Genomic DNA, 23,826 nt, shown 5'->3' with positions numbered 1-23,826 from the left:
ACAGTGGCGGGTGGCGCTGTGCATATCTAGTCCCTGGTAGGTATGACCTGGGGTAATGTGCATCCTTGCAGTACAGTGGCGGGTGGCGCTGTGCATATCTAGTCCCTGGTAGGTATGACCTGGGGTAACGTGCATCCTTGCTGTACAGTGGCGGGTGGCGCTGTGCATATCTGTCCCTGGTAGGTATGACCTGGGGTAACGTGCATCCTTGCTGTACAGTGGCGGGTGGCGCTGTGCATATCTGGTCCCTGGTAGGTATGACCTGGGGTAATGGGCATCCCTGCAGTACAGTGGCGAGTTACATACCAGGGGAGTGTGGATTCTAGCATGGCGGTGGCACTTTAATGGAAAGGGCAATATTGATCTCACATAGTGGGTGCTTTACAAATGGCCAATATAGATGCTGGCATCACAGTGGAGGTTTGCATGCTATTAAATACAATTTTAGAATCAAATATTTAGAAAATCAAAGGATTCACATTTTACAGCTATAGAAGAAAATATTTCAAAAGCGAAATTTTTTAAACAAGCAGGCTTTTCGAGAATGTTGTAAGACATTTAAATTGCGATGCTTATGATTAGTTTCATAACGCAAAGGATATTTTTCACGTCAGGGATGAGATCTGGGTTTGGGATATGGGTCATAAAAAGGTGGGAATAAATGGTTTCAGCTACAGGGGAAGCGCTATGGAAGGAGTGTGTGTTAGCGTCAGGGCAAAGATAAGAGTGAGATCAGGGTTAGGTGCTGGGACGGGGTTTTAGCTTTAGGGAGGGTTATGGTGAGCTTAGGGTTTAGTGTATACATTTCAAACGATTAGCCTCGATTTGCTTCAGATACCTCAACAATGTGGTTTCTGGCAAGGTTGCGTTGTTCTGTATACATTTGGAATGTAGAAACTTCTGTGCCAATGTTTGCTTTTCAGAGTAGGGCAGTGTGGACACTGGCATTTTGCACTATGATCTTGCCTGGCATTTTGAGCATTACGTAGATGTAATTATTTGCCATGCCTTCTAAGAGGGCGTATTTAGCATCATGTTATAAACATCACAAAACATTTTATAGACTGGAATATTGCAGCTATACGTCTTGGCCTTGGATTCTGTCTGAGCATGGATGAAATGAGCACCTTATATCAGAAAGGGCCTGCATTGTTTGGGACACACGTCTGCCTCCTTTGCTACTGTTTTTCGTATCTGGCACACGATTTCTTTCTATGCACATTCATGAGTTTCTGCTTTTGATAAATATTACTCCTGGGAACTATGGCAGACTGTGAAGGAATACTATGGGCATGATTACGATGTCGGTTGGGGGCCATTTCGGTGGAGGATAGGTTGGTGCTTCCACACACCCAATTACAATTCTACCGCAGATAGTGCGGTCGAAAACTCCTATTTCTCAATGGGAGCTTGTGCGTCGGGCGGAATCCGTCTCCAGTACAAGCTCCCATCGAGAAATGGGGGTTTGTGAACATTCCTGCACCGTGCAGGGATCTTCATGGAGGCACCTATGGTGCCCCACAGATGTGGAGGGGCAGGAGGGAAGAGGCCGCTGCTAGTGGCCCCCAGTGTCGCCTTCCGACAGCCTTTATACTATGCTATATTTATTTGTACACAAGCCAGCTTTCTTTATTTTCTGTTGTGTATTATTTCCTCCCTTTATGAATAATTGATATAAATTTAAACGGGTTCATATGTAATTTTTCCTGTTTTATTGTAATATGTACTGATGTTTTAAGACTTCTTCAATAAACTTATTTTTCCACTGGAAAGGCTATCGGAAACCAACATCATAATCCCGACAGCAGTAACATCGTCCTTAAGGGATTATGAGAAGTTACTGACGGAAAGCATCGGTCCCTCTGACTGCTGCCTCTGACCGCACGCATCCTATGCGTCTGTCGGACCGCAGCAGTAGATGTGTTTGGGACCGCAACCGACAAGCCGTCAGTTGTGGTCCGAACCGCATCGTAATTAGGCCCTATATTTTTTCAGCTCACCTTCATGACTGCAAGTAAACTATATGACTTTTCAGACAATATATTTTATTCCTCTGGTGTATATGGCCACATTCTTACAGATTTTCTTTGGGGGAGAGTCCACCCCCAAACTAACTTATTAAGGACAGATTTGCTTAATACACTCACAAGCACAGTACAATGTGGGTTTGAAAAGTTTTGCGAAGGCTGGTTTGGGCTCCTAGCCCAGCTCTAAGTGCATGCAACAGATTTTTTAATACATCATTTACTTTTCACATAAATTACTATGAATATGTCAAATACAAACGTAAGTTCTTAGCAAGAACCACTGAAGATAAAACGGTAAGATCATATTTTCATACGCGATATGGAGAACCAAAATGGTACCAGAATATCGTTTATAAACCTACAATAATATAGAGGTTTTTTTCTAAACGATATTTAGGCCACAATTTTTATATTAGACGATATTTTTGTTATCAATATTCTGACATATGTTACATGTTATGGAGATAAGTTACTCTTCACATACCTTAAAAGAAATAAAACATCAATTGTTATTCCAAGTTCCACTATACTGTGTGTGTTTCTACAGAACACACAAAGATTGGCTAGAAAGGTTCAGCGCTGCACTCTCTGTATGCGAAGCTTTTATTCAATCACATGGCCCTGCTATGTCCTGCTAAGATTAAAAGTTTTCACGCTGTCATTATTTTTTGCCTTATTAACACCATCACAAAGAATGTATTTGCTGGTGTTAAAATAAAAGTTGAGAGCTATCGTAGAGGGTAGCCAGAGTCTTGTCCTAGAGGAAGAAGTGAGACTTGTGTGTTCTTTCCCTGCTCTCGTTTCCTCTCCTCTGGCGGGCCAGGAAGGAAGTAGAGTGACAGAGGCAGATTTGACCACAAGCAACACTAGTGGGTCATTTCAAAGGCTGTAGTTTTATTGACAGATGGTGCAAGAAATCCTGGCTTATGGTATCATTTTGTATATATTTTAAGTGCTCTTTTGGAATCTGCATGGCCCCAGTTGCCTTGCACCGGTGGTTCCACGGTCTCCAGCTTCTTATTCAGATGGTGAGGGCGGTGGCCTGCTCTGCCCCTTCTTCTCAAAACCTGGTAAAGCCATCTCGATTGTGAACTGAACTTCCTCTGCTGCCACCCTCTCCTAGGCACCAGTGTAGAACATGCATTTGCCCCAACATTAAACTTGGCCTCTTTATCCCGCTCTATTAAGGGATGAAAGAGATCATGACAAGAACATAAAGGAGAGATAGGTAACGTGTGCATAGAGACAGTTTTGTATGAATGGTTGTATGTTCTTGTTCAAGTATGTAGTAAAGGCAGAAAAAAACACCTGTACACTGGAAAATAACAGGTTAATGAAAATGTTTGTTGCAGAATAAACTCTGACATCTTTACAGCTTTAATGGGGAATAAATAGGAAGTCAGAGGTTTCCGGTGCTCAGCACCGGCGCTTGGTGCTTAACACCGGCGCTTTTCATGAGCGCCGGGACACATTAGCCTAGAATCGCAGGATGTTGAGCCAATGCTGAGACTCGAACCTGGTTCCCCAGCTCTGAAGTCAGCAGCTCTGGCCACATCGCCACACCCTCTCTCCGCTTTCATGGTTAGTAGTTGTTTCTGTTTTAGGCGGCCCTAGCCCTAACAGGAGAAATGGGCAGGGGCAACCTGCCTCCCGATGAGAGCCTCGGCACTTATGTTTGTTTTCAAATGAACCACTGTTGCTTAGACAGAATTGTCATAATTTGGAATAGAAATAACCATTGAACTACGGATCTCAAGTTATTATTTTGAAGAAAGAGTTTCAGCCTTTCTGGTTGCAGGGTGGCCCAGGCCTTAGAGGCCCACTGTGAAGCATGGTAGGCGACGGAGAGCGCTGAAGGTCACTAATAAGTCCAAAAGAATAATCAGACAGACACCACCATCGTCTGACTACAGTGGGTGTCGCGGGTGTTTCGGTGCTGTCGCCAATTCTGAAACCAGATTGATAAGAAGTGAGGAGATTTTCTGTGATGTGTTTGTTTGCTGTGCTTGCTTTTGATCACTTACATAGTTCTCTTGAGTGCGTTTCTAGCTTTGAGTAGGATAGATATATTTGCAGGTGAAAACTTTTCAAGTGACACAATTACATTGTTTGGAATCTAATGGGTGTTTTTCGCCAACATATGTAGTTTATACATCGCTTACTTTTACTGGCTCATTCCGTTGTGAGTCATGGGGCTTCGGTAAAGTTTTAACAAGTAGATTTACAAGTTTAAGTGTTATTTGCCTCCAACTACAGGTAGCAGGGGACATAGCACTCAACCTGTTTGTAGCCTACATTAGAATATGCTATAGCTATAGTTGGGTCTTAGATGAAGTGCATTGTTTTGGTGGGGGTTTTAATGTAGTTTGAGTGAGGGCAGAGATATTTTCTGTGAGGCCTCTGGCTTCAGAAAGGACAGGTAAACCAGGGCACACTAGTTGATATCTTGAAGGAGCATATGTGAGTTTATTAGCAAGTAGCTTTGGGGACAATAAAAACACTCCAGTCTGCATACTTCAGAAGCATTAAAACACCATTTTGAGTAGTCCAAAAGGACAGCCGTTTTATGCAGAATAATATATGTGCTCCACGTCTGAGCAGATCATCATTTAACTCCTCTCACCCACAAAACCTCTTGCGTTCATCTCACAGTGTATCTTCAGAAGTGTCTCGATTCCCTCTCTCCTCTGGCTGATAAACAACATATATTTTGCCATTCATGTAATTTGTACATGATGAAGAAAGAACATTTTAAAATCTAATGCTGATTGCCGAGCATTCTTAGCTTTCAAATATTTAGTCTGACTCATGGCTTGTCTGCTCTGGAGCTGAGCCAGGAGTCAACTGAGATATGAGGCAGCAGAGTCAGTAGTCGACGTCTGTTGAGTCAGCAGAATGGAATACGCCAAGTCAGTGGATCAAAAGAGTGGAGTCGGGAAAATGGAGTCAGTGCAGTGCAATTCAGTCAGAGTTTTGAATATCAGGTGTGAGTTGAGATGTGTTTCAAGATGGCTGCCCAAGTTATGTACCAAGAATGGCATGTAAGCAAGCAACACATGCCGTGGGATTCTCATCTATCCACATGGCACAAAGTAGGAACTAAAGATGAGGGATTCAGAAAGGAAATGTTTGGTCTTATTATGAACGCCTAAGAGCTAAGGCAAATGAAAAAGTGAATGAACACAAACTACAGTAATGCAAAATAATGTAATTGGTGTTATCATGCATAATTTTAGGTGTGACATGTAATGGTGTGTGCATATTTTCTGGTAAACAAATTGTGTTTTATACATACTCTAAGCTGTGGATCAGCCTCCTTCAAGCATCTACTTCTTTAACTCAAGAGCCTTCAGCCATTGCCTTAAGGTATGATCAATCACATTTAGGATTAGCCCACAGGAGTATTTTAATCTCACCTTATTTTCATTGGCTGTTTGGAGGTCTTCTTCTGCCTCTATTGGAATGTATGAGGGAGTATTATATAACTGAAAGTACACTCTGTCAACACACATGCAATCCTTTGTCTCATTCATGTATTTTATTCACAAAGCAATCTGTTTTACCTGTTTAGGTCTGCACCAGGCATGTTTTTCTGATTTTGTGAGCGATAGAGTGCATGCGACAAAATATTGCCGTTGCCACTGCTCACCAGCCTTAGGGCTACATCCTGATAACGTTATCTCTTACTGCGCTACCACCAGTGTCCTTTGCTCTGTCCTTATCTGCTTGTACCTTTGATAGACTCTTGATACCCACAGCATTGTAAAACACAAGGACAAGCAGAAGACTGTGAGCGAATGGACAGTAAAGGGCTATACAGATGTGATAGTTCAGTAACAACTCATATACAGCAGCGGTAATACTTCAGTGATGCATCATAAATTGGATCGTAAAATGTGTTTTTAATCTTGAATGGTTTAAAATCTTAAAATATTTGACATGACCCTGTTCGTGTTTGTGATCATATGACTATTTAAAAAAAAAATGGTGGTAACAGATTATTTTAAGTGAGAACTAGTAACAGTTGTCAAATTGACAAGTTTACTGTTGAGATTCCTGAAAATGTATATATACCTACGTTGCTTGCTGTTCATAAGTAAATGCAATATCCAGGGTGTGGCCCACTAGCTATAAAAGTTGCTGTACTCTGGTGGAAATTCCACTTGACCCGTTGCAATTGATGTCTGCTGAATACAACTGTGGTCTATGCGCATCTGGACATTAGAATATAGACCTCATCGGAGGAAATAAGAGACGTTCTACTGGCATTAGAACAACACTGCCTGCTCATCTTATTTGGGTTGATGTTGCCAATTTGGCAACATCACCCCAGCACTTCGAGCTCTACACTAACCACTGACCAAGAAACAAAATGCTATACTAATGCCGATAACATCCACTAGCAATCGTATATTTTTCAGTATGTCTCTACCATTACATCGTCGTGGTTAGTATATTATAATTACTTTTACCTCCACTTCACCCACCTTACCCTATTAACTAATATGTTGACCCATTATACGTACCTTGTAATACATTGGTACGGTAGTGGTTAGTTCGATGTAGTGTATGCAATATTATTGTCCCTTGAAATAATGCATGTGATATGTTAGGGGTATACTGTTCAAAATATTGTGCATATAACCATACTAGAGAGAGCTCTACCAACCTAACCAAGTTCTGCCCGAAGTACCAGCCCGCCCGACATCAAAAGTTCAATCCTGAGCCTACTTGCCAACCACTCTACCAAGTCTAAGTTAATTTGGGGGAAGAATATCCATTCCCAAGACTCTGTAAACATGAAGATGGCATCTTATTAGACTTGAAGATAGCTTCCTGATCCTCCGTAAAAAGATGGACACTTGTCGTGCTCCTACAGGTCTTTGGCTCCATCCCATCCTGATACGCCACAATATGTTTCAAAAGGAGCCCTCCTTGGTGTGATTGATTTTCGAACTCTTTCTATTATCTGTTCCCTCCCACCTTAGTCCTTCAACACGACTGCCAAGTGGTACTGAACACTTGACAGAAAAGCAAAGAAAACATTAACTGAAAGCCATAGACAGCCCCATGTCACCAATAAATAGATCTAAGATGCAAAAACGAATAAAATATTCCAAAAACTAAGTCCCAGTCAACAAATCTCGGAGACATCATTTGCAAACTGGTCAACTGCAATTTCCCCAAAGGTATCCCATGTGTGCACCACTGTAGGCTCACAATTCTGGATAAGTGATTAAATTTCACCATCCATCGCCACCTGCTATGATGCCAGTTTTGTGATTTCATGTGACTAATATTCCAGGCCGAGAACTTATCTTTTATTTTGTTGTGTTAATCCTTGTGATGAAGTGTGTTTTCTTTTCCAGACCGTTCACGTGTGTAAGCTGAGTTCTTGTGTCCTTTCTTTTGTCATTGTCACCCGGCTGCATGTTGGTGTTGATGTCTGCCCTGCTCCTCCTGGCTCATTGGCACCTCCCCGCCCTGTCTGTAAAAAGGAATCACCCTGGCTGACTTGCTTGCTAAGAAGAAAGTGAGGTTTGGTTGGTTTAGCCAGTCTACAGACAACCCTGTTACTGTCCCACCGCAGTTTTGTCTACCGTGTGCGTGCAGCTGAGTATATATCTATACAGTGCATGCTGCCTGGTTGTGCCATTGAATGTTAACTCTCTATTGTATGCGTTTGCGTCATTGCAATTCCAGCCTTGCTCTTGTTCTGCATCCAAGATCAACTGCTTGCTCGGGTAGCTCTACCAGCTTGGGAAGGAATCCAGACACCACACCAAGCATCTGTTTCTGTTAACCTGATCAGACTTGACTTTGCAGAAGATTAGGTAAATGTGTTTGTTCATCAATAACCAATGTCCCTCCTCTCTTTCACTCTGCACGAAGCCAGGATAGTTAGAGCACTTCTAAAGCTGTGGAAACTGTGTAAATCTTTTAAGGCATCTCTCTACTTAAAGGGATTTTTGGACAGTGGAGTGAGGAAGATGCTGGGGAATATGATGATCTCAGCATGCAATTTTTTATAGAAAAAGCAGTAGCCTGGTCTAAGGTTCCAGGGAGGATTACCCTTCCTGTTTGGAAACAGCCTTTTCAACGCAACCGTTACAACGCATGCAATTACATCGCATGCCGTTGCAACGCAAAAGGTGTGCAGCAGTGGGACGAAGGTGTTGGATTTAACTCCAACACCTTCCCTACTGTTGCACACACTGGAGTTGGAATAGAAAATTAATTTATTCCAACTTCCAGGGCTCCCCCGACAGAAAATCGGGGTAAAGCTTTGCTTTGCAACGGCATGCGATGTAATGGCATGCGTTGTAACGTCACATATTCTTTAGAAACACAGCCTGGAGTCCAAGGTCACATCTGTTGTCATTCTCTTTTCCTGCTCGTTATCTGATCACATTGGTAGAACTATCCCTTCTCAAGCCTTTGGAAATAAATTAAGTTTAACCAGTGAGAAAATGGCTGGTTCATCCAATGCCATCAGAAACGGGGCAGAACGTGTGCAATGGAATAGCTCTGGGCGGCATTGGTAACCAGGAAGTGTATTTCTGGTTGCTCAGCCCCTTCCCTCTCATGAAACTAAAAAAGTCACATTAGTGAGGACATTTCCTTTAAGCAATTCTGCATCTAAGTTTTGTAACAACATATGCATGGCGCTGCCTCTGGGGTTACTAAATATTGTGCATTTACTGTTGAACACTGAAAGTCTGCATGTTTAATCTGTTGGTGGAGCCCGCGAGCATACTCTCCATCTGTTTCCCTTTCGGCTACTAGAAATGGCATATTTTGGATTGAATTTGGTACTTCTACGAACATTGTATTAACCCTCCAGTGCATTTAGGTTGGGAGTTGGCTCACCATTTGTACAAATCTCCCTTGATTGGATGTGCCTAACAGTGACAGGTATGCTCATGGGCTCTGTGTCTTGTTCTTTGTCGCCACAAACACTGGGTTCTGCATATTTCTGCATGGATTACACTTTTGCATCGTGGACAGGTTCTGCGTGAATTCGCCATTTTGCATTCCTGCAGTAGAAGCAGGCAGTGACAGTCTTCCCAAGTAGTACGGCTGTCTTTTAGGTGTGTAGGAAAAGACGTCAAGATTGTAGAAATAGGTCTTTAAGCCGTATTTCACGCTTCATGATACGTAACTGATACAAAGTGCACCGACAGAAGCAACATGCAAGTATTCCAAGAGCAACTCTGGCATGCCTTGCATGCATTACAACACAGTGGGCTTCAGATGCATGTCATCAGTGGTATCTCATCTTTGGGCACTGTTGTGAAACGGCAGCGCCATGAAGCCTCTGCCTGGATTCTACTGCAGGCCTGAATGGCAGAAGAACAGTCCATGCCCCACTGCGGCACAGGCAGGCCCTGCCTTCGAGGATAGAGCTCCATAGGCTGGAGAGCTCATCTGCTGCAAAGGGCAGCAGGCAGGCAGGCAGGCAGGCAGCAGCTTGGAGGTACCCGTGCATGCAACTGTGGCTCTTTTACAGCTTGCCCACCTGAAAAGAAGGTGTTCCTCTTTGATACCTGACCACCAAGAGGTGGGGGTCGGTGGATATCCCCAGTGGTTGACCCCCACAGCAGCCGTGAGGGTAGCCTGTCTCTTCAAGCGCCAGTCTGGATGTTCTCGAAGAGACATCTGGTAGAGTATGGTAGTCCACCTATCATTAGCTCAACTGCTCAGCTTTTCACATTGCCGCCCGCCTCCAGCACTTGGTTCTAATTTTGAAGTATGTTGTAGTTCTGTAAAAAAAGAAATCTCTCTAAGACCTTTCTACACACTTCTGTCAGTGTTCTTTTCTCCCCTTTCCTTACAAGTAAATATGCATTTTCCGTGATGAAGCTTAAGCTATATATACATTTCCCATCTTTGTATCCAGACGTGTATAAATGTACGTTCAGGCCACTTAGAGAGCTTACGAATCGATCGCACTCATGTATCCATAAGAAGCATAGCTTTTGGATACACAAATAAAGAAACATTAATGTGAGTTGCGATACCTCATGGAAATTATAAACCCCACAGGAGTCCCTTGTTGCATGCTTGACTGTAATGTCTAGAGCCTTCCAAAGGCTCCAGTGGGGCAGCCATTGGAAAGGCTCTTCAGTTCATATCTAAATTTGGCCTCCATAGAAACAAAGAGGTTGTACATTAAACTGGTGAAATGGCGTTCTGAGGGAGTGAAAATTAGCTCTGCCATTTCCGAAAGTTATAGTCTTGTAATCACATACATGTACACCAAGACGAACACTTTCAAATGTCTAGTTAATTCTTAAACAATAAATTGGAGTCAGAGTGGGTGGCGGTAAGACACAGTTCACACACACACACACGCTCTTTTCTGAGCCCCGGGAAATATTTTTAACAGAAGAAGGAATTATCTTAGGAGGCATTTTGGAATTTTGCCGTAGCCAATTAGTGGGTTCTGTCATGAGGAAGAAGACAATTTATTTAACTAATGAATTCCTCACATGATTGTTTAAAGTGCTGGCTTGTGAGGAGAGCCACCTCGTTGTGCTAGTGAAGACCGCATCTAGTTTTTGAGAATCCCTATCCCCTTTCACAGCTGGGAGGAACTGTGCCAGCCTCCTCCATTAAGGACTTAAAGGCAATTTGACTGCTTCGGGCTCTTTGGCTGCGAGTGGGGAAGTTGGTGTGGAGTTGGTTTGTGATAGCCGCAGGAGCTTAGTTCAGGATGGGAAAGCCTCTCTGAACAGACAGGTCCTCCCTGAATGGGGAAGTTGGTGTGGAGTTGGTTTGTGATAGCCGCAGGAGCTTAGTTAAGGATGGGAAAGCCTCTCTGAACAGACAGGTCCTCACTGAGTGGGGAAGTTGGTGTGGAGTTGGTTTGTGATAGCCGCAGGAGCTTAGTTAAGGATGGGAACGCCTCTCTGAACAGACAGGTCCTCACTGAGTGGGGAAGTTGGTGTGGAGTTGGTTTGTGATAGCCGCAGGAGCTTAGTTCAGGATGGGAAAGCCTCTCTGAACAGACAGATCCTCACTGAGTGGGGAAGTTGGTGTGGAGTTGGTTTGTGATAGCCGCAGGAGCTTAGTTAAGGATGGGAAAGCCTCTCTGAACAGAGAGGTCCTCACTGAGTGGGGAAGTTGGTGTGGAGTTGGTTTGTGATAGCGGCAGGAGCTTAGTTAAGGATGGGAAAGCCTCTCTGAACAGACAGGTCCTCACTGAGTGGGGAAGTTGGTGTGGAGTTGGTTTGTGATAGCCGCAGGAGGTTAGTTAAGGATGGGAAAGCCTCTCTGAACAGACAGGTCCTCACTGAGTGGGGAAGTTGGTATGGAGTTGGTTTGTGATAGCCACAGGAGCTTAGTTAAGGATGGGAAAGCCTCTCTGAACAGACAGGTCCTCACTGAGTGGGGAAGTTGGTGTGGAGTTGGTTTGTGATAGCCGCAGGAGCTTAGTTAAGGATGGGCAAGCCTCTCTGAACAGACAGGTCCTCACTGAGTGGGGAAGTTGGTGTGGAGTTGGTTTGTGATAGCCGCAGGAGCTTAGTTAAGGATGGGAAAGCCTCTCTGAACAGACAGGTCCTCACTTCTTTTTACGTGAAAGCAGCTAGATTAGACACATTTCTGAGTCTGGGATCCGTGAATTCCAGAGCTGAGGGCCCAACACACCGGACTGACCTCTCCGAGTGCTTCCTATGGTTGAAAGTGTCTTTTGTAACCACGTTTACCTTGTTCGGTCTCAGGTTTTGGCTGGGCCGAAAGGGTGAGAATAATAATTATGTGGGACCAATTTACTAATGGCAGTGCCCACCATCCCAGCAAGACTTCATGGGTACTGGCTGGAGTGCCAGTACAAGATTATTATTTTCACAGTCTACTGAGAAGTCTAACATGAGAATGAAAGACTTAAGGCACCTGCCCTGGTCATGTAGACAGCTATCAGCAGAGCAGCTCCAGCCTTAAACCCGGAATTATTCAAATAAAACAAAGCATTATATGTGACAACAGATTCCAGATTGAGGACGAAACATTTACTGAGCACTTTTTCAAGAAAGAGAAGTTGCAACTTAGGATACAGTTGTCTAGAGGTCTGACATAGCACTTGGCCTTGGAGATGTCATATCACGCATTTCTCAAAGTCGTTAGAGGGAACGCACCTTCTAAAAAGGTGTGGTTCAACAACGTAACATTGGCTTGATCTTTGTAAAGAGGAAAAATATCAATTCTCTTCCAAGGACATCAGAATCAACAAGTTTAGTTCAGTTGAACACAATAAACAACTTACTTATTCTCAGTAATGCTCTTTCTGGTGGATATTCTATCTAACCTCAGATTCCTCACCTCATGAATACCTCTGTGTCTCTCCAGGTGCCAGACTCTATCCAGAGAGTTTTCTCAGCATTACTCTTGCTTACCAGCAGCTCCATGTCGACTCTATTCCGCCCCTAAAGTGACGACGGATCCACATATTAGCGCCACCCCTGCGCACTGACGTCAGTGTCTTTCTTCACTCTGTCCATGCTAATTAATTATTGATCTGATGTGACAGTGTGCAGATCAGTAAATTGGGACCTTTTTGTAGATGGATGAAAGAACAGGAAGGTGGGAGGCGCCATAAGGAATCTGTGGTTGGAGTATTCATCAGAAAGAGTGTTACCAAAGGTGAGTTACTTGTTATTCTGATGGATACTTCGAACCACAGATTCGTTATCTTGTCAATGGATACCAAGACACTACTTCTGATGGGTCTTAGGAATTGCTCAAATGAAAAAGTCCTTGAGGATTGAGCAGGCAAAGTGCCCTGCCTGCCAGACTTGGCTATCCAGGCAGCAGTGCTTTGTGAATGTGTGAATTGACGCCATGTTGTGGCCTTACATATGTCTAAAGCAGGTGTGCTGCGTGCCAACGCAGTGGGAGCAGCCTTGACTCTGGTCAAATGAGCCCTTCTACTTTCTAGAGGCTGCATTTTGGACAATGCATTGCAGGTCTTAATACAGAGGACAATCTGCCTTGATATTGTCCTTTTCTGCACTGCTTTACCCTTCTTTGCGCCAGCGAACCCCACAAAGAGCTGATTGTCAACCCAATTGCGGTCCAAACAATGAAGCCTTTTCTCCCCGACGCAGGAGCAAAAAATGATGAAAGGGGATGAATTGTCTAATATGAAAAGGCATCACAACATTTGGCATGAATGCGACCCAGTTTGTCCGGGAAAAAGGTGGTGTATGGTGGATTAATGGACAGAGCTTGTAGCTCACTCTTGATGAGCTGATATTATTGCTATGAAAAAATATTTTGAGAGTCAGTAGATTAAAAGGACTGCTGTGCACGGCTCAATTTGTGTATGTAAGAAATTGGGTTGTTGGTTGATTGGGGTGTATGCCCTGGTCAAGCAGCAACCACAATCCTTGTCAGGGTAAGGCACAAGCAAGCCCAAGATTAACATGTGCTCACTCCCTTGGTAGCTTGGCATAGAGGAGTCAGGCTTAACTTAGAAGCAATGTGTAAAGTATTTGTGCTACACTTCAAACAGTGGGAACACACCGCAAAAGGAGTCCACAACCGGTTTAGAACAATAGACTAATTTTTAATAAATAAAACAAGACCAAAACAACAAAAATCCAATTAGTAAAACTGGAGATGTTGAATTTAATTTTTTTAAATGAAAATAGCCCCAACAAGTACAAAGTGCCGAACTGGGAATATCTGGTCCCTCCAGACTGGGGCATAGACACAAGTTCAGGCCAACCACAATGGAGCATGGGTCAGCTACAGGGACCCAGTTAGGCCCGCTGTACAGAATACTCTAAATCCTGGTTGCGGAGCGTTGAGTGAGTTTGCGTCGAAGATGCGGCATTCAGCCGAAGTGATGCATTGGTTCCGAGATGCAGCAAGGCTTTGGTGCGAGGTTCTACTGCATCATCATCGAGGATCCCGTCAACGGGGCTTGTGGTGAAGCCTGGTGTCAGGGATGCAGCACGCAGTGGGCGATGCGTCGGTTCTGAATAACTGCGAAGTTACAATGGGGAGTCCAGCATCGTCATCAAGCCTGTCCTTCGACGAGAGATACAAGGACCTGGGCTTTGAATGCACTGCTCCATCAGGGCGATGTGTCAGTTCCGAGGACTACTGAGGTGATGCAGGTCTTTGCAGCAGGTCCAATCCACGCAGCTGCAGAGATGCACCGGTTCTGCTCAGAGATGCGCTGCTCAGCAGAGGAGATGTATCGGTTCTGCTCGGGGAGGCGTTGCTCAGCAGAGAAGATGGGTTAGTTCCGCTGTGAAGCACCTTAGGCCCACTTTGAAGGGTCCAGGACTGGGATGGTACCACTTGGAAGAGTAGACACACACACAGGAGTGCAGGTGCGGGCGCAAGGTGGTTGGAAGCTTCTTATGTCCTTGAGACTTCATATCAGGAGCCCAGCCAAATAGCCCTTGGAGTCACTCTGGGCTAAAAAAGATGCAGGTCCATCCTTCTCAACCCAGGCAAGAGGGCAGCAGGTCAGCACAGCAGGGCAGCAGTTCCTTCAGAGCAGCTGAGTGATAACCCTTCAGCAGCACAGTAGTCTTTCATCCTTGCAGAGTATCCACAGGTCCAGAAGTGTACTGAAGTGGTGGTATCTGAGGTCCCTCTTTTATGCACAGTTGTGCCTATGAAGTGGGGAGAAGCTTCTAGAGGCAAACCTTTGATGTGCACAGATGCCCTGCCTTCCCGTCCCTGGCTCCAGAGTAACTACAGGGGGTATGCTGCCCTTTGCGTGGAGGCAGGACACAGCCATACACAGGTGTATGTAAGGCTTCCCTCCCATCCTGCCAGCGATGGCCCCCTCAGTCACACCTAAGCTCCCATTGTGTGTGGCTGTCAAGAGGAGGAATACTCAAAGCCCAACTGCCAACTACACCCAGTCTTCTGACCAGAGACAGACTGAAGGCACCAAATGACCAGAGATAAGCATTGCCGTAGTGAAGAATGAATGTATGAGTTTTTCACTACCAGGATATGTAAAACTTAAAAGTATATGTCCTGCTTCTAAATATATTGCACCCTGCTCTCTGGGCTGTCATGGGCCTACCATAAGGGTGACTTATATGTATTAAAAAGAATGGTTTGGGCCTGGCATAAGGTTTATTTTGCCAGGTCGACATGTCAGGTTAAACTGCACAGACAGGCTCTGCAATGGCAGGCCTGAGGCATGTTTAAAAGGCTACTTTAAGTGGATGGCACAATCAGTACTGCAGGTTCACTAGTAGCATTTAATGTACAGGCCCTGAGCACCTATAGTACCACTTTACTAGGGATTTAAAAGTTAAAATAAATATGCCAATTGGGTATGAGCCAATATTACCATGTTCAGAGGCGAGATCACATGCACTTTAGCACTAGGAAGCAGTGCGAAGGTGTTTGGAGTCCTAAGGCCAGCAAAAACTAGGTGTTAAAAATGGAGGAGGAAAGCAAATAATTGAAGGGAAGAACACCCTGAGGCTGACATGTCTACCAGTGTACACATAAGAAAAATGGTATTCAAATCAAGGTCCCACTGTGGCATCTCAAACAACTTGAGTGGAAACATATGAACCATCCCTTTAGGAGAAATAGGTGATTTAAAAAAGGATGGTTGGTCCAGTAAGCACAAAGAGGCCAAACAGACTGACAAACAACCTATAACAGTGACCACTGCAAGTTCTTTCAGGGCTACAGACCACACAGAAAGAAATACATCCAGAAACTTTGCCTGTTATGGGTCTGTATGGCATGAAATACACCAGGCCTGAAACAAATGTCAGCATCCAGCATAAACCATTTTCGTAGAAGGACGCCTGGCCACTAGAATGAAATCCACAACTTTCAGAGAAAGGTTGAATACAGTCAACTATCTCCACTTAATCTCCACGCATTGAGGTGTAGATTGCTCAAGCCCAGGTGCAGGACCCTGCCCTGCTTTTGACACAGAAGATCCTCCCAAAGCGGAAGTCTAATCGCAGGACAGATGCTGAAGTTCTGAAGTGCCCTGAAGTTCTGAATAGCACACTACCCTGGTCAAACCCATAGCCACTAGGATGACGACACTCCCCCTGTCAAACCCATAGCCACTAGGATGACTTGGGCCCAGTTATTTCTGATCTTCTCCAGACCTCAGGGCAGGAGAGGTAGAGGTAAGAAGGTATACAGGAGTTTCGAGCTCCACTCTAGGAGGACTAAGTCTCCAAGAGAGAGCCTTCTTGGGAACTCCAGCATGCAAAATGTTAAAATTGCGCATTCTCTGCACTGGTAAATAGATCGAGCCAGGTTGCTCCCCATTGCTGGAAGACACCCTGTACCACCTCCCGGTGAAGCTGCCATTCGTGATCGGCTAGGCATCATTGGCTGAGTTCATCCACCCTGCCATTTAAAGATTTAGCCAGGTCGTTCACAACCAACGGGATGCTCTGTCGCAGTTTTAGAGGTGCAGGGGCTCATGGTTCAGGACCCAGGACCCCACTGCGGCCTACATGTTGCTGTACAACATGGCAGTGGTGTTGTTCATGAAGGCTTGGTCTAGCCTCCCTTTGATAGATACTAGGAAGGCCTTCAACACCAAGCGAATGGCCCGCAACTCTTAACATATTAATATAGAGGCTTGTCTCCACCAGAGACCTGAATCCTGTGATCTCCTTTCCCATAAAACTTCCCCAACCCAACAGTGATGCACCTGTCACCATCAGCAGCTTTTCTGGGAGGAGTAGGGAGAGGAGTGTGCTGCCGGTCCAATTTCGGTCAAGCAGCGACCACTACTTGTCTTTTGCAGTTTTCTCTGAAACAAGGATGGAATCTGACAGGTTCCAATGGGGCTGAACCCACTGAAACACCAGAACCCACTGCAGAGCCAGCATGTACCATCTGACGTAGAAGACAAGCAGGATGTGTGCAGCCAAGAGGTCAAGAAGTCTCACAGCCACCCTCATTGAGATCCAGGACCAAGCCAGAAACATCTGGATCATAGCCTGAATGTCCATGATGCATTGAACAGGAGAGAATGCTAAAAAAAAATGCACCACGTCCAGGAGTGCTCCGATGAGTGGGATCATCTGCAAGTGTGAGTTCGGCATGTTGAGCGAGAACACCAAAGATGTTAGGTGGTTCTCTGTTGTCTGGGGGTGGTATACGACTGACAGTTGTGAGCCTGCTTTCAACTGCGAGTTGTGGAGATAGGGGAAGATTGGTACGCTCAACTTTCAAAGATGTGTTTCAACCACCGCCATTCCTTTCGTGAACCCCTGAGTGGCACTGATAAGGCCAAATCGGAGTATGCAAAACTAAAAATGCTTCTGGCCTACCTTGAACCGCAGGTAACACCTGTGGGCCTGCAGGACAAAATTGTGAAAATAGGAGTCATGTAGATCCAGAGCTACAATCAAGTCTTCTGGATCCAGGGCAGACAGAACTTGAGCCAATGTGAGAATCTTGAATTTAGAAAGATATAAAATAGGGCGAAGACTTCTTCTTTCTTTGGCTTCAGAAAATAACAGGACTAACATTAAATTCCCATTTCAGATCATAAAATGGACAAGTGGTCCTTCAATTGCCGTTCTGGATGTGGGGTGGAATATGTAGAGGATCGGAAGAATTTTAGGGAATATTGTCATTGCACTCTCTAAGCACCCATTTTTCAAATGCAATGCCCTGCCACCTGTAGAGGTAATACCTTATCCTGCCATGTGCTGCAGAGGGTTAGCTAGCTCAGTTGTGGCAGCAGGGGGCAGAGTACTGAGCAGTGGTGCTTGGTGTCGGATGTATCCCTGACTTCCTGCTCGAAAGGACTGGGGTCTGTTGCTGTGGAGGTTGACCTTCGCTTTGTCTTTGTGCCAAGCCACTACTGAAGCCTCGAAAGGGGAAAAACAGTCTGGATCCTGTTGCATGGATGCAGAGAAGCCGAAGCAGCACACTGTGGCACTGCTTTCTATGAAGCACTCTATGGTTGAGTCTATCTTGTCTGAGAAGAGATCCGTGCCATCAAATGGTATGTCCATTAGTGACACTTGGACGTTATCTGTGAAGTCCATGGATCATATCTACACATGGTGGCAAAGCACCACACTGGTACAGATTGCCCTACCCAAGCAGTCAGTGATGTCTAGCCTTTGCGTATGACATACTTCACTTCATCCTGACCATCCTGAATGGCCCTGAACTCTTCTGGAAGTGCCGGCAAAATTTCAGCCACTGAGTCCCATAATGTACAGGAGTAGTGTCTAGTAAGCAGCTGGCGTTAACAGATTTAAGGGCAAGCCTAGCAAAGTAAAACATAATTTTTCCAAATGCCTTCATCCTCTTCTTCTCCCTCTCTGGCAGGGTCTTTGGGAAGGAGATGATATTGATTTCGCTAGTGAAGGCTTGTGCCACCAGGCATTCAGCGTAGGATGCTGCATAAGGAAGACAGGGTAACCAGAAGCTGGCTTATGGCGATGATTCACATGTCTATTTACTGGTGCGAATGAATAAGGTTTTGCCCAGGATATCAGTAAGTGCCTCGTTGAATAGTAACAGAGGCTCCAAAGAAGACTGTCTGGATTGTAAGACCTCTATGAGCACGTAGTCTTCACTTTAATACAAAGTAGTTGCAGATCCAAGACTTTGGCGAATGCTGACTCTTTGGTTGAAGCACCACAGGGGACACCAGCCCTGTGTCAGGGGGTGTGTCTAGCCCATTGGCCTCTTGTAGATTCATATAGAAAGTGTCACTATCTTCACCAAATGCAGGTTGGGTCTGGTTTGAGTCGGTCCCAAAGAGCTGTTGAGTACTGGAGGGTGGCCTCTAAGCAAAGGCATTGCCTTGACTGAGTCAGAAGGAATAGGAGTCCGGCGCTTGGGAACTGAACGTGACCACAGCTTCTTTCGAAGTAAAGACATATTCATTTCGGAGTTGGACAGGACTGTGGGCTTTGGGGTCAGAGCTTACCCTGAAGCAGATTCAGAAGGCATAGCTTGTGCCGAGAGTGGGCCCGCAAGCGGTAGTCCAGCTGGAGGCCTCAACGGATCCGTGGTACCAAAGACACACCAGAGGGAGCTGGTAAGGGGCTGATGATGAAAAGCTTTGGCAACCTTAAAAGCTGCATTTTGGTGTGGCACCTTCAACAGACCTGGAAACTCTGAGTGCACCAGAATCAGTGGTAGAACTGGATCTTTGGTAGGGGACCTCGAGCAGACCTGCGGGGCTCCTTGATGTCCTTGTGACTTCTCAGGAGAGCAGCGAGGCTGCCAAGAAGAATGCCTGAACTTCTGGTGGTTTTTGCTTTGATTTCGCCTGACCCAAAGATTTGGAGTGAAGCAAGGATCTGTCGCTGGACCAGAACTGAGAATGGGAACTGGCCCAAGACCTTGACTTCAAGTGGGAGTGGCCTTTTCCTCATTGCCAGTGATGTTCAGTGATGTGATGTACAGCTGGGCACCCAGGTCCCAGATCGCCGTTGGATTCATGAGAGCACACTCCTCGCATGACGAAGTCATGGCCTGACCCTAGACACCAGAGACACACCTCATGGTGATCCGACAGAGACATTTGTTTGTAATAGTCCTTACACGGTTTAAAGCCTGTGATTTAAAAAATGACATTTACATTGTGCACTCGAAAAAATATTTGAAGAAAAAGGACTCGTCAACTGATAATGAAAAGGAGGAGCTGGCCCCAGAACTACGTCAGAAGGAGTTGGTAAAAAGTAACTGACTCTGGCACAGGGACGACTCTTATATGTGGCTCTGGCGCTGCTTCAGGGATGGGATGGGGGCCATACAGAGCTGGACAGTGCCACCTTTTGGCATGTAGGAGCAATGTTGAGAAAAATCTCCAGATGCAGCCTGGAATCTAGGGCTATTCACAAGGTGAGGACTCTGCAGTTATGGAAGTATCCATCAGAAACTAAAGAGACCTGCAGTCCCATAATTTGCCTCAACATTTCCCAATGACATATCAATTTAATTATGTTGTATAAAACCATCAACCTCAATTATGCGGGTTTTACAGTGCAACATAAATGTATATGTAATTTGGATGGAAAGATTGTTTAGATAGGGAAGTGGAAAACAAGTTACACTGGCCATTAAGGACTGAAGACAGCAGCACATGTTCAAAAAGTGATCAAATTGCTTATATTAAGATCATTGTTTAGGTTTTGACAGACAGGGTACTCCACCACAAATATGGCAGAGTACCCTGTCTACCAAACTTACATTCTGACTGCTCTATTTAGAATAGGGGCAGACCGCCGTGTTTCCGCCACTGGCTCCACAGTATGCTGATGGCCTGATGGTATTGGGGCTGTTGTGTAAGTGCATAAGACCATCCGTCCTGTTTAGGGCATATGGTCTACTTTTTTCTGATCGAACCCGTCAAGTCAAGCCTGGAAGTCAAGAAAATGAAAGAAAAATTACTGCCACCCACTGGGTGAAAATTTAAAGAGTGTAGGGGCTGCTAGCTAATGCAATTGCCTTAAGATTTCTAGGCTAGCATTCCATTTCTTCAGCCCTTATATGAGGCAGGTAGAGGAATGAAGAATTCCCCTCTATTACTTGAGTACAGACTCAGTGAGTCTGTGAGTCTAGTAATAAGGAAGTTGCCTGAGTCTTTAGATGGTTGTAGCTGGAACTACTGAGGCAAAGTCAGGAAAAAGCGTTCAGTAGATGCAGGATTAGGACGTTTTTCTGTGCGTGCTTTGAGAATGAGTGCTGAGTCTAAGGTGATAGCAACGCGTTAAGTAATCTGGCGTCAGTAAAGCAATAGACAAAGAGGAGGCATTCATCCTTAAAGAGGTTATTCTTGGGGTAGTCAGTGGCTGTTCAGTTCGAATATCAACGATGGAGTCTTCAGCCAGGCAGTGTCATTCACATAGAGTGTGTTTGCTGTAAAAGCTGCCATGCCATGAACTTATTGCTATGCCAAGTTATCTTCTCACTAGGCATTCCAGCAGCTTCTGTCTGTTTCAGAGCTGGGTTTTGTTAAATAAAGGCTCCAGTGGGTACCATCTGCTCCTTGAGTCTGCATCAAAGACGAATGGTTGTGCAGTACCACATCAGGTCCAAAGCGGACTGAATAACTGTAGCCACTCTACAGGAGTGCTAGAGTAAGTGAGCGAAGACAACATTGTGATTAAATCAACTGGCTCCCGTGACCCCTCGTGGGCCTGGTTTAGATCGGATTCTCATACTTTATGTATGTAACAACCTGCCTTTCTTGGTTTGATTACCCTGGGGTACAAAAATCCCACTGTAGTTAAATTAAAGAGGAAAAACAAAAACAGTGGAAACATTGAGAAAATTGAGAAAACATAGGTATATATTATGGGTTCATGTTTAGGTTTAAAAAGGAAGAATATAAATTAGAAAGTAGGCACAGTAAAAATGAATGAAAATTATGGGGTACAGAGTACAGGGAAATGGTACAGGACGGAAAGGGGACAAGATTATCACCGTGTACAAAAAGAATTACAATTAATTAATAAACAAACAATGACATTCCAAGTATGGTAAAAAGCAAACATATGCATAGTGTATGAATATATGTAGATATATGATCTTCTGACTGCACATTGTATCCCTTCTTAAGTTACATTAAGACCCCTAAATCTACAAACATAGGAAAAGTCTTGAGGCCTACATAGCGAGGTCAGGAAAGGACCCAGTACAACAATCTTTCCCCTCGGATAGCTAGATATTAACCTAGACAATGCCTGGTCCTGCTGGTCAAATGTGTAATGCACAGGAATACCATCTAGTATAGGGCTTTTCAAAGAGAGAAGTATGGTGGCGCACATTGAATGCGGGGCTCACCATTTCTTCCATTTTCTAGACCGGATGCCTTGAATTCACCTGTAGCGCAGTGGTGCTTTTTAAACTGGCGATCTTCAAATGCGCTAATGTGATTGATTAATGAGGAAATCGAATTTGAGTTTAATTTATGTTCTTGTTAAGCCGGAGTGTGAAATAATGTGCGGGGAATAATTATGAATTATGATTAATTGAGGGTCTTTAACATGCTGACACAAGTTAATTGCATTATGAGGCAGATATCGTTTTTGCACACTGGAGATGGTAAGCAAGATGTGATTTACATATCATTTCTTGTGGGCTTGGAGGGAAGGGGCTAGTAATTGGGAGGCGGCAAGGCGGCAATTAGGGATATTGATTCAATTAGGGATTGCATTTTGGTGTTGCCTATTTCTACTGTTCTGTGCCATTGCAAAATGTTGAGAGAGGGTTGGCCCTTAAATCTAGAGTATCCCTATCCACAGAGCGCGTTAACATCACCATCAAAGATCACATGATGATTATGACACATTAGCAGGAAATCACACTTCATCCCTGGTCATATCACATCATGCGACCCTTCCTCAAAATCTTTACTTCCATTATAAATTAGAAGATAGCATTGAACACCAAGGCTCTCCTAGCTATCACAACAAGACACATTTCTGACGAAGAAGGAGGAATAAAATGTAAATAGTTTTAGCCGAGTAAACAATGCAACTTATTGCAGCAGGACTTTTTGTGTTGTAGTTAGACACGGCAGAGCTTGCTTTTTGGAGCAATACGTTTGGGTGACTAATCCCTCGCAAAACAGACGATTTTGCACTGACGCCATTTCACGCAGACCAGGAGGTAGATTATTTCTGGCTTGTATAGTGCCCATTGGGGCAGTGTATTCTTCGAACAGCAGAGCACCGTCTCTTCCCATACAATTCATTGCTCTTGGTGCTGGCAGACATATGGAGGTCTAACTTGCTTTTTCCCATTTCTTCCCTTCTAGTGAGCATGCCAACCAGCGAGACGGAGTCTGTGAATACCGACAATGTGGGCGGCGGGGACCTTGAGGGAGAGAGCTGTGGAGCCAGACTGGCGTGAGTATGGCTTTTGTCACTGAGTGTGGGACCATTAAGGGATGTTAGGTCAATCAATCAGGTGTTTATTAAGCGTGACTACTCACTTGTAAGGGTCTCAAGGTGCTGAGGGCGGGGGGGGGGGTGCAGGTTCCAGTCCATCAAGGAGGGGGTCTGTCAAAGAGCCAGGTTTTGAGGTTTCTAGCGAAGATGGGGAGTGATGTTGTCTGTCTGAGGTGGAGAGGTAGGGCGTTCCAGGTTCTGGCCGCGAGGAAGGAGAAGGAGCGGCCTCCTGATCTGGTCTTTCTGGTGCGGGGGACCACGGCATAGGAGAGCTGGGCTGATCGTAGGGTCCTTTGGGGTGTGTGGAATTTGAATCGGCTGTTCAGGTATGCTGGTCCGGTGTCATGGAGGGCCTTGTGAGCGTGGGTTAGCATCTTGAAGGTAACTCTAGCTTCGATGGGGAGCCAGTGGAGTGTGCGCAGGTGCTGGGAGATATGGCAGTGTCTTGGCAGGTTTAGGACCAGTCTTGCGGCGGCGTTCTGGATGTTTTGTAGCTTGGGTGGGCTGCTAAACCTATTGATGGGCACTGACGGTAGCGAAACTGCCTTCTAATTTGGCATCCAGTGGTCATGAGTAGGTTCCACCTTCAGACTTTCTTCACTGTGTCCAGCTACGTTGTTTTATTTCTCAAACTTGGAAACACTGTGTACAAGTCAGATTCAGAGGGGGTCTGGTGGAGGTTTCATGCTTTAGGTCGCTCTTTAAGACTGTGATATTGCAACTCTCAGGAAAGCCTTTTCTGCACTGTATTGACTCAAATAAAAGCGCATCAGAAGCCACCCAGGAGCAGTAAGTTAGGAGGCTTAGGTGAATTGCCCATGCATATCACGGTCTTAGGTGCTGGTTGCCGACAATAAGAGGTGTGCAGAGTTCTAGTTCCACAAGCAAAAAAGCGAGAAATTGCCAAC

General features: G+C 45.0%; 1 protein-coding gene across 1 annotated transcript in view; it reads left to right on the top strand.

Moving 5' to 3' along the window:
• CACNA1C (calcium voltage-gated channel subunit alpha1 C) overlaps positions 1-23,826 on the top strand; it is a 2,189,932-nt gene that overhangs the window by 1,433,063 nt on the left and 733,043 nt on the right. The window contains exon 10 of the mRNA XM_085652198.1: positions 22,786-22,876. Within this exon, the coding sequence (XP_085508324.1) occupies positions 22,786-22,876 (91 nt within the window). The remainder of the gene's footprint in view (positions 1-22,785; positions 22,877-23,826) is intronic.

Source organism: Triturus cristatus, chromosome 4_1 (genome assembly GCF_964204655.1).
Source record: "Triturus cristatus chromosome 4_1, aTriCri1.1, whole genome shotgun sequence".
NCBI lineage: Eukaryota > Metazoa > Chordata > Amphibia > Caudata > Salamandridae > Triturus > Triturus cristatus.
The sequence above is the reverse complement of the archived record's forward strand: the minus strand, read 5'-3'. Positions and strand labels throughout refer to the sequence as shown.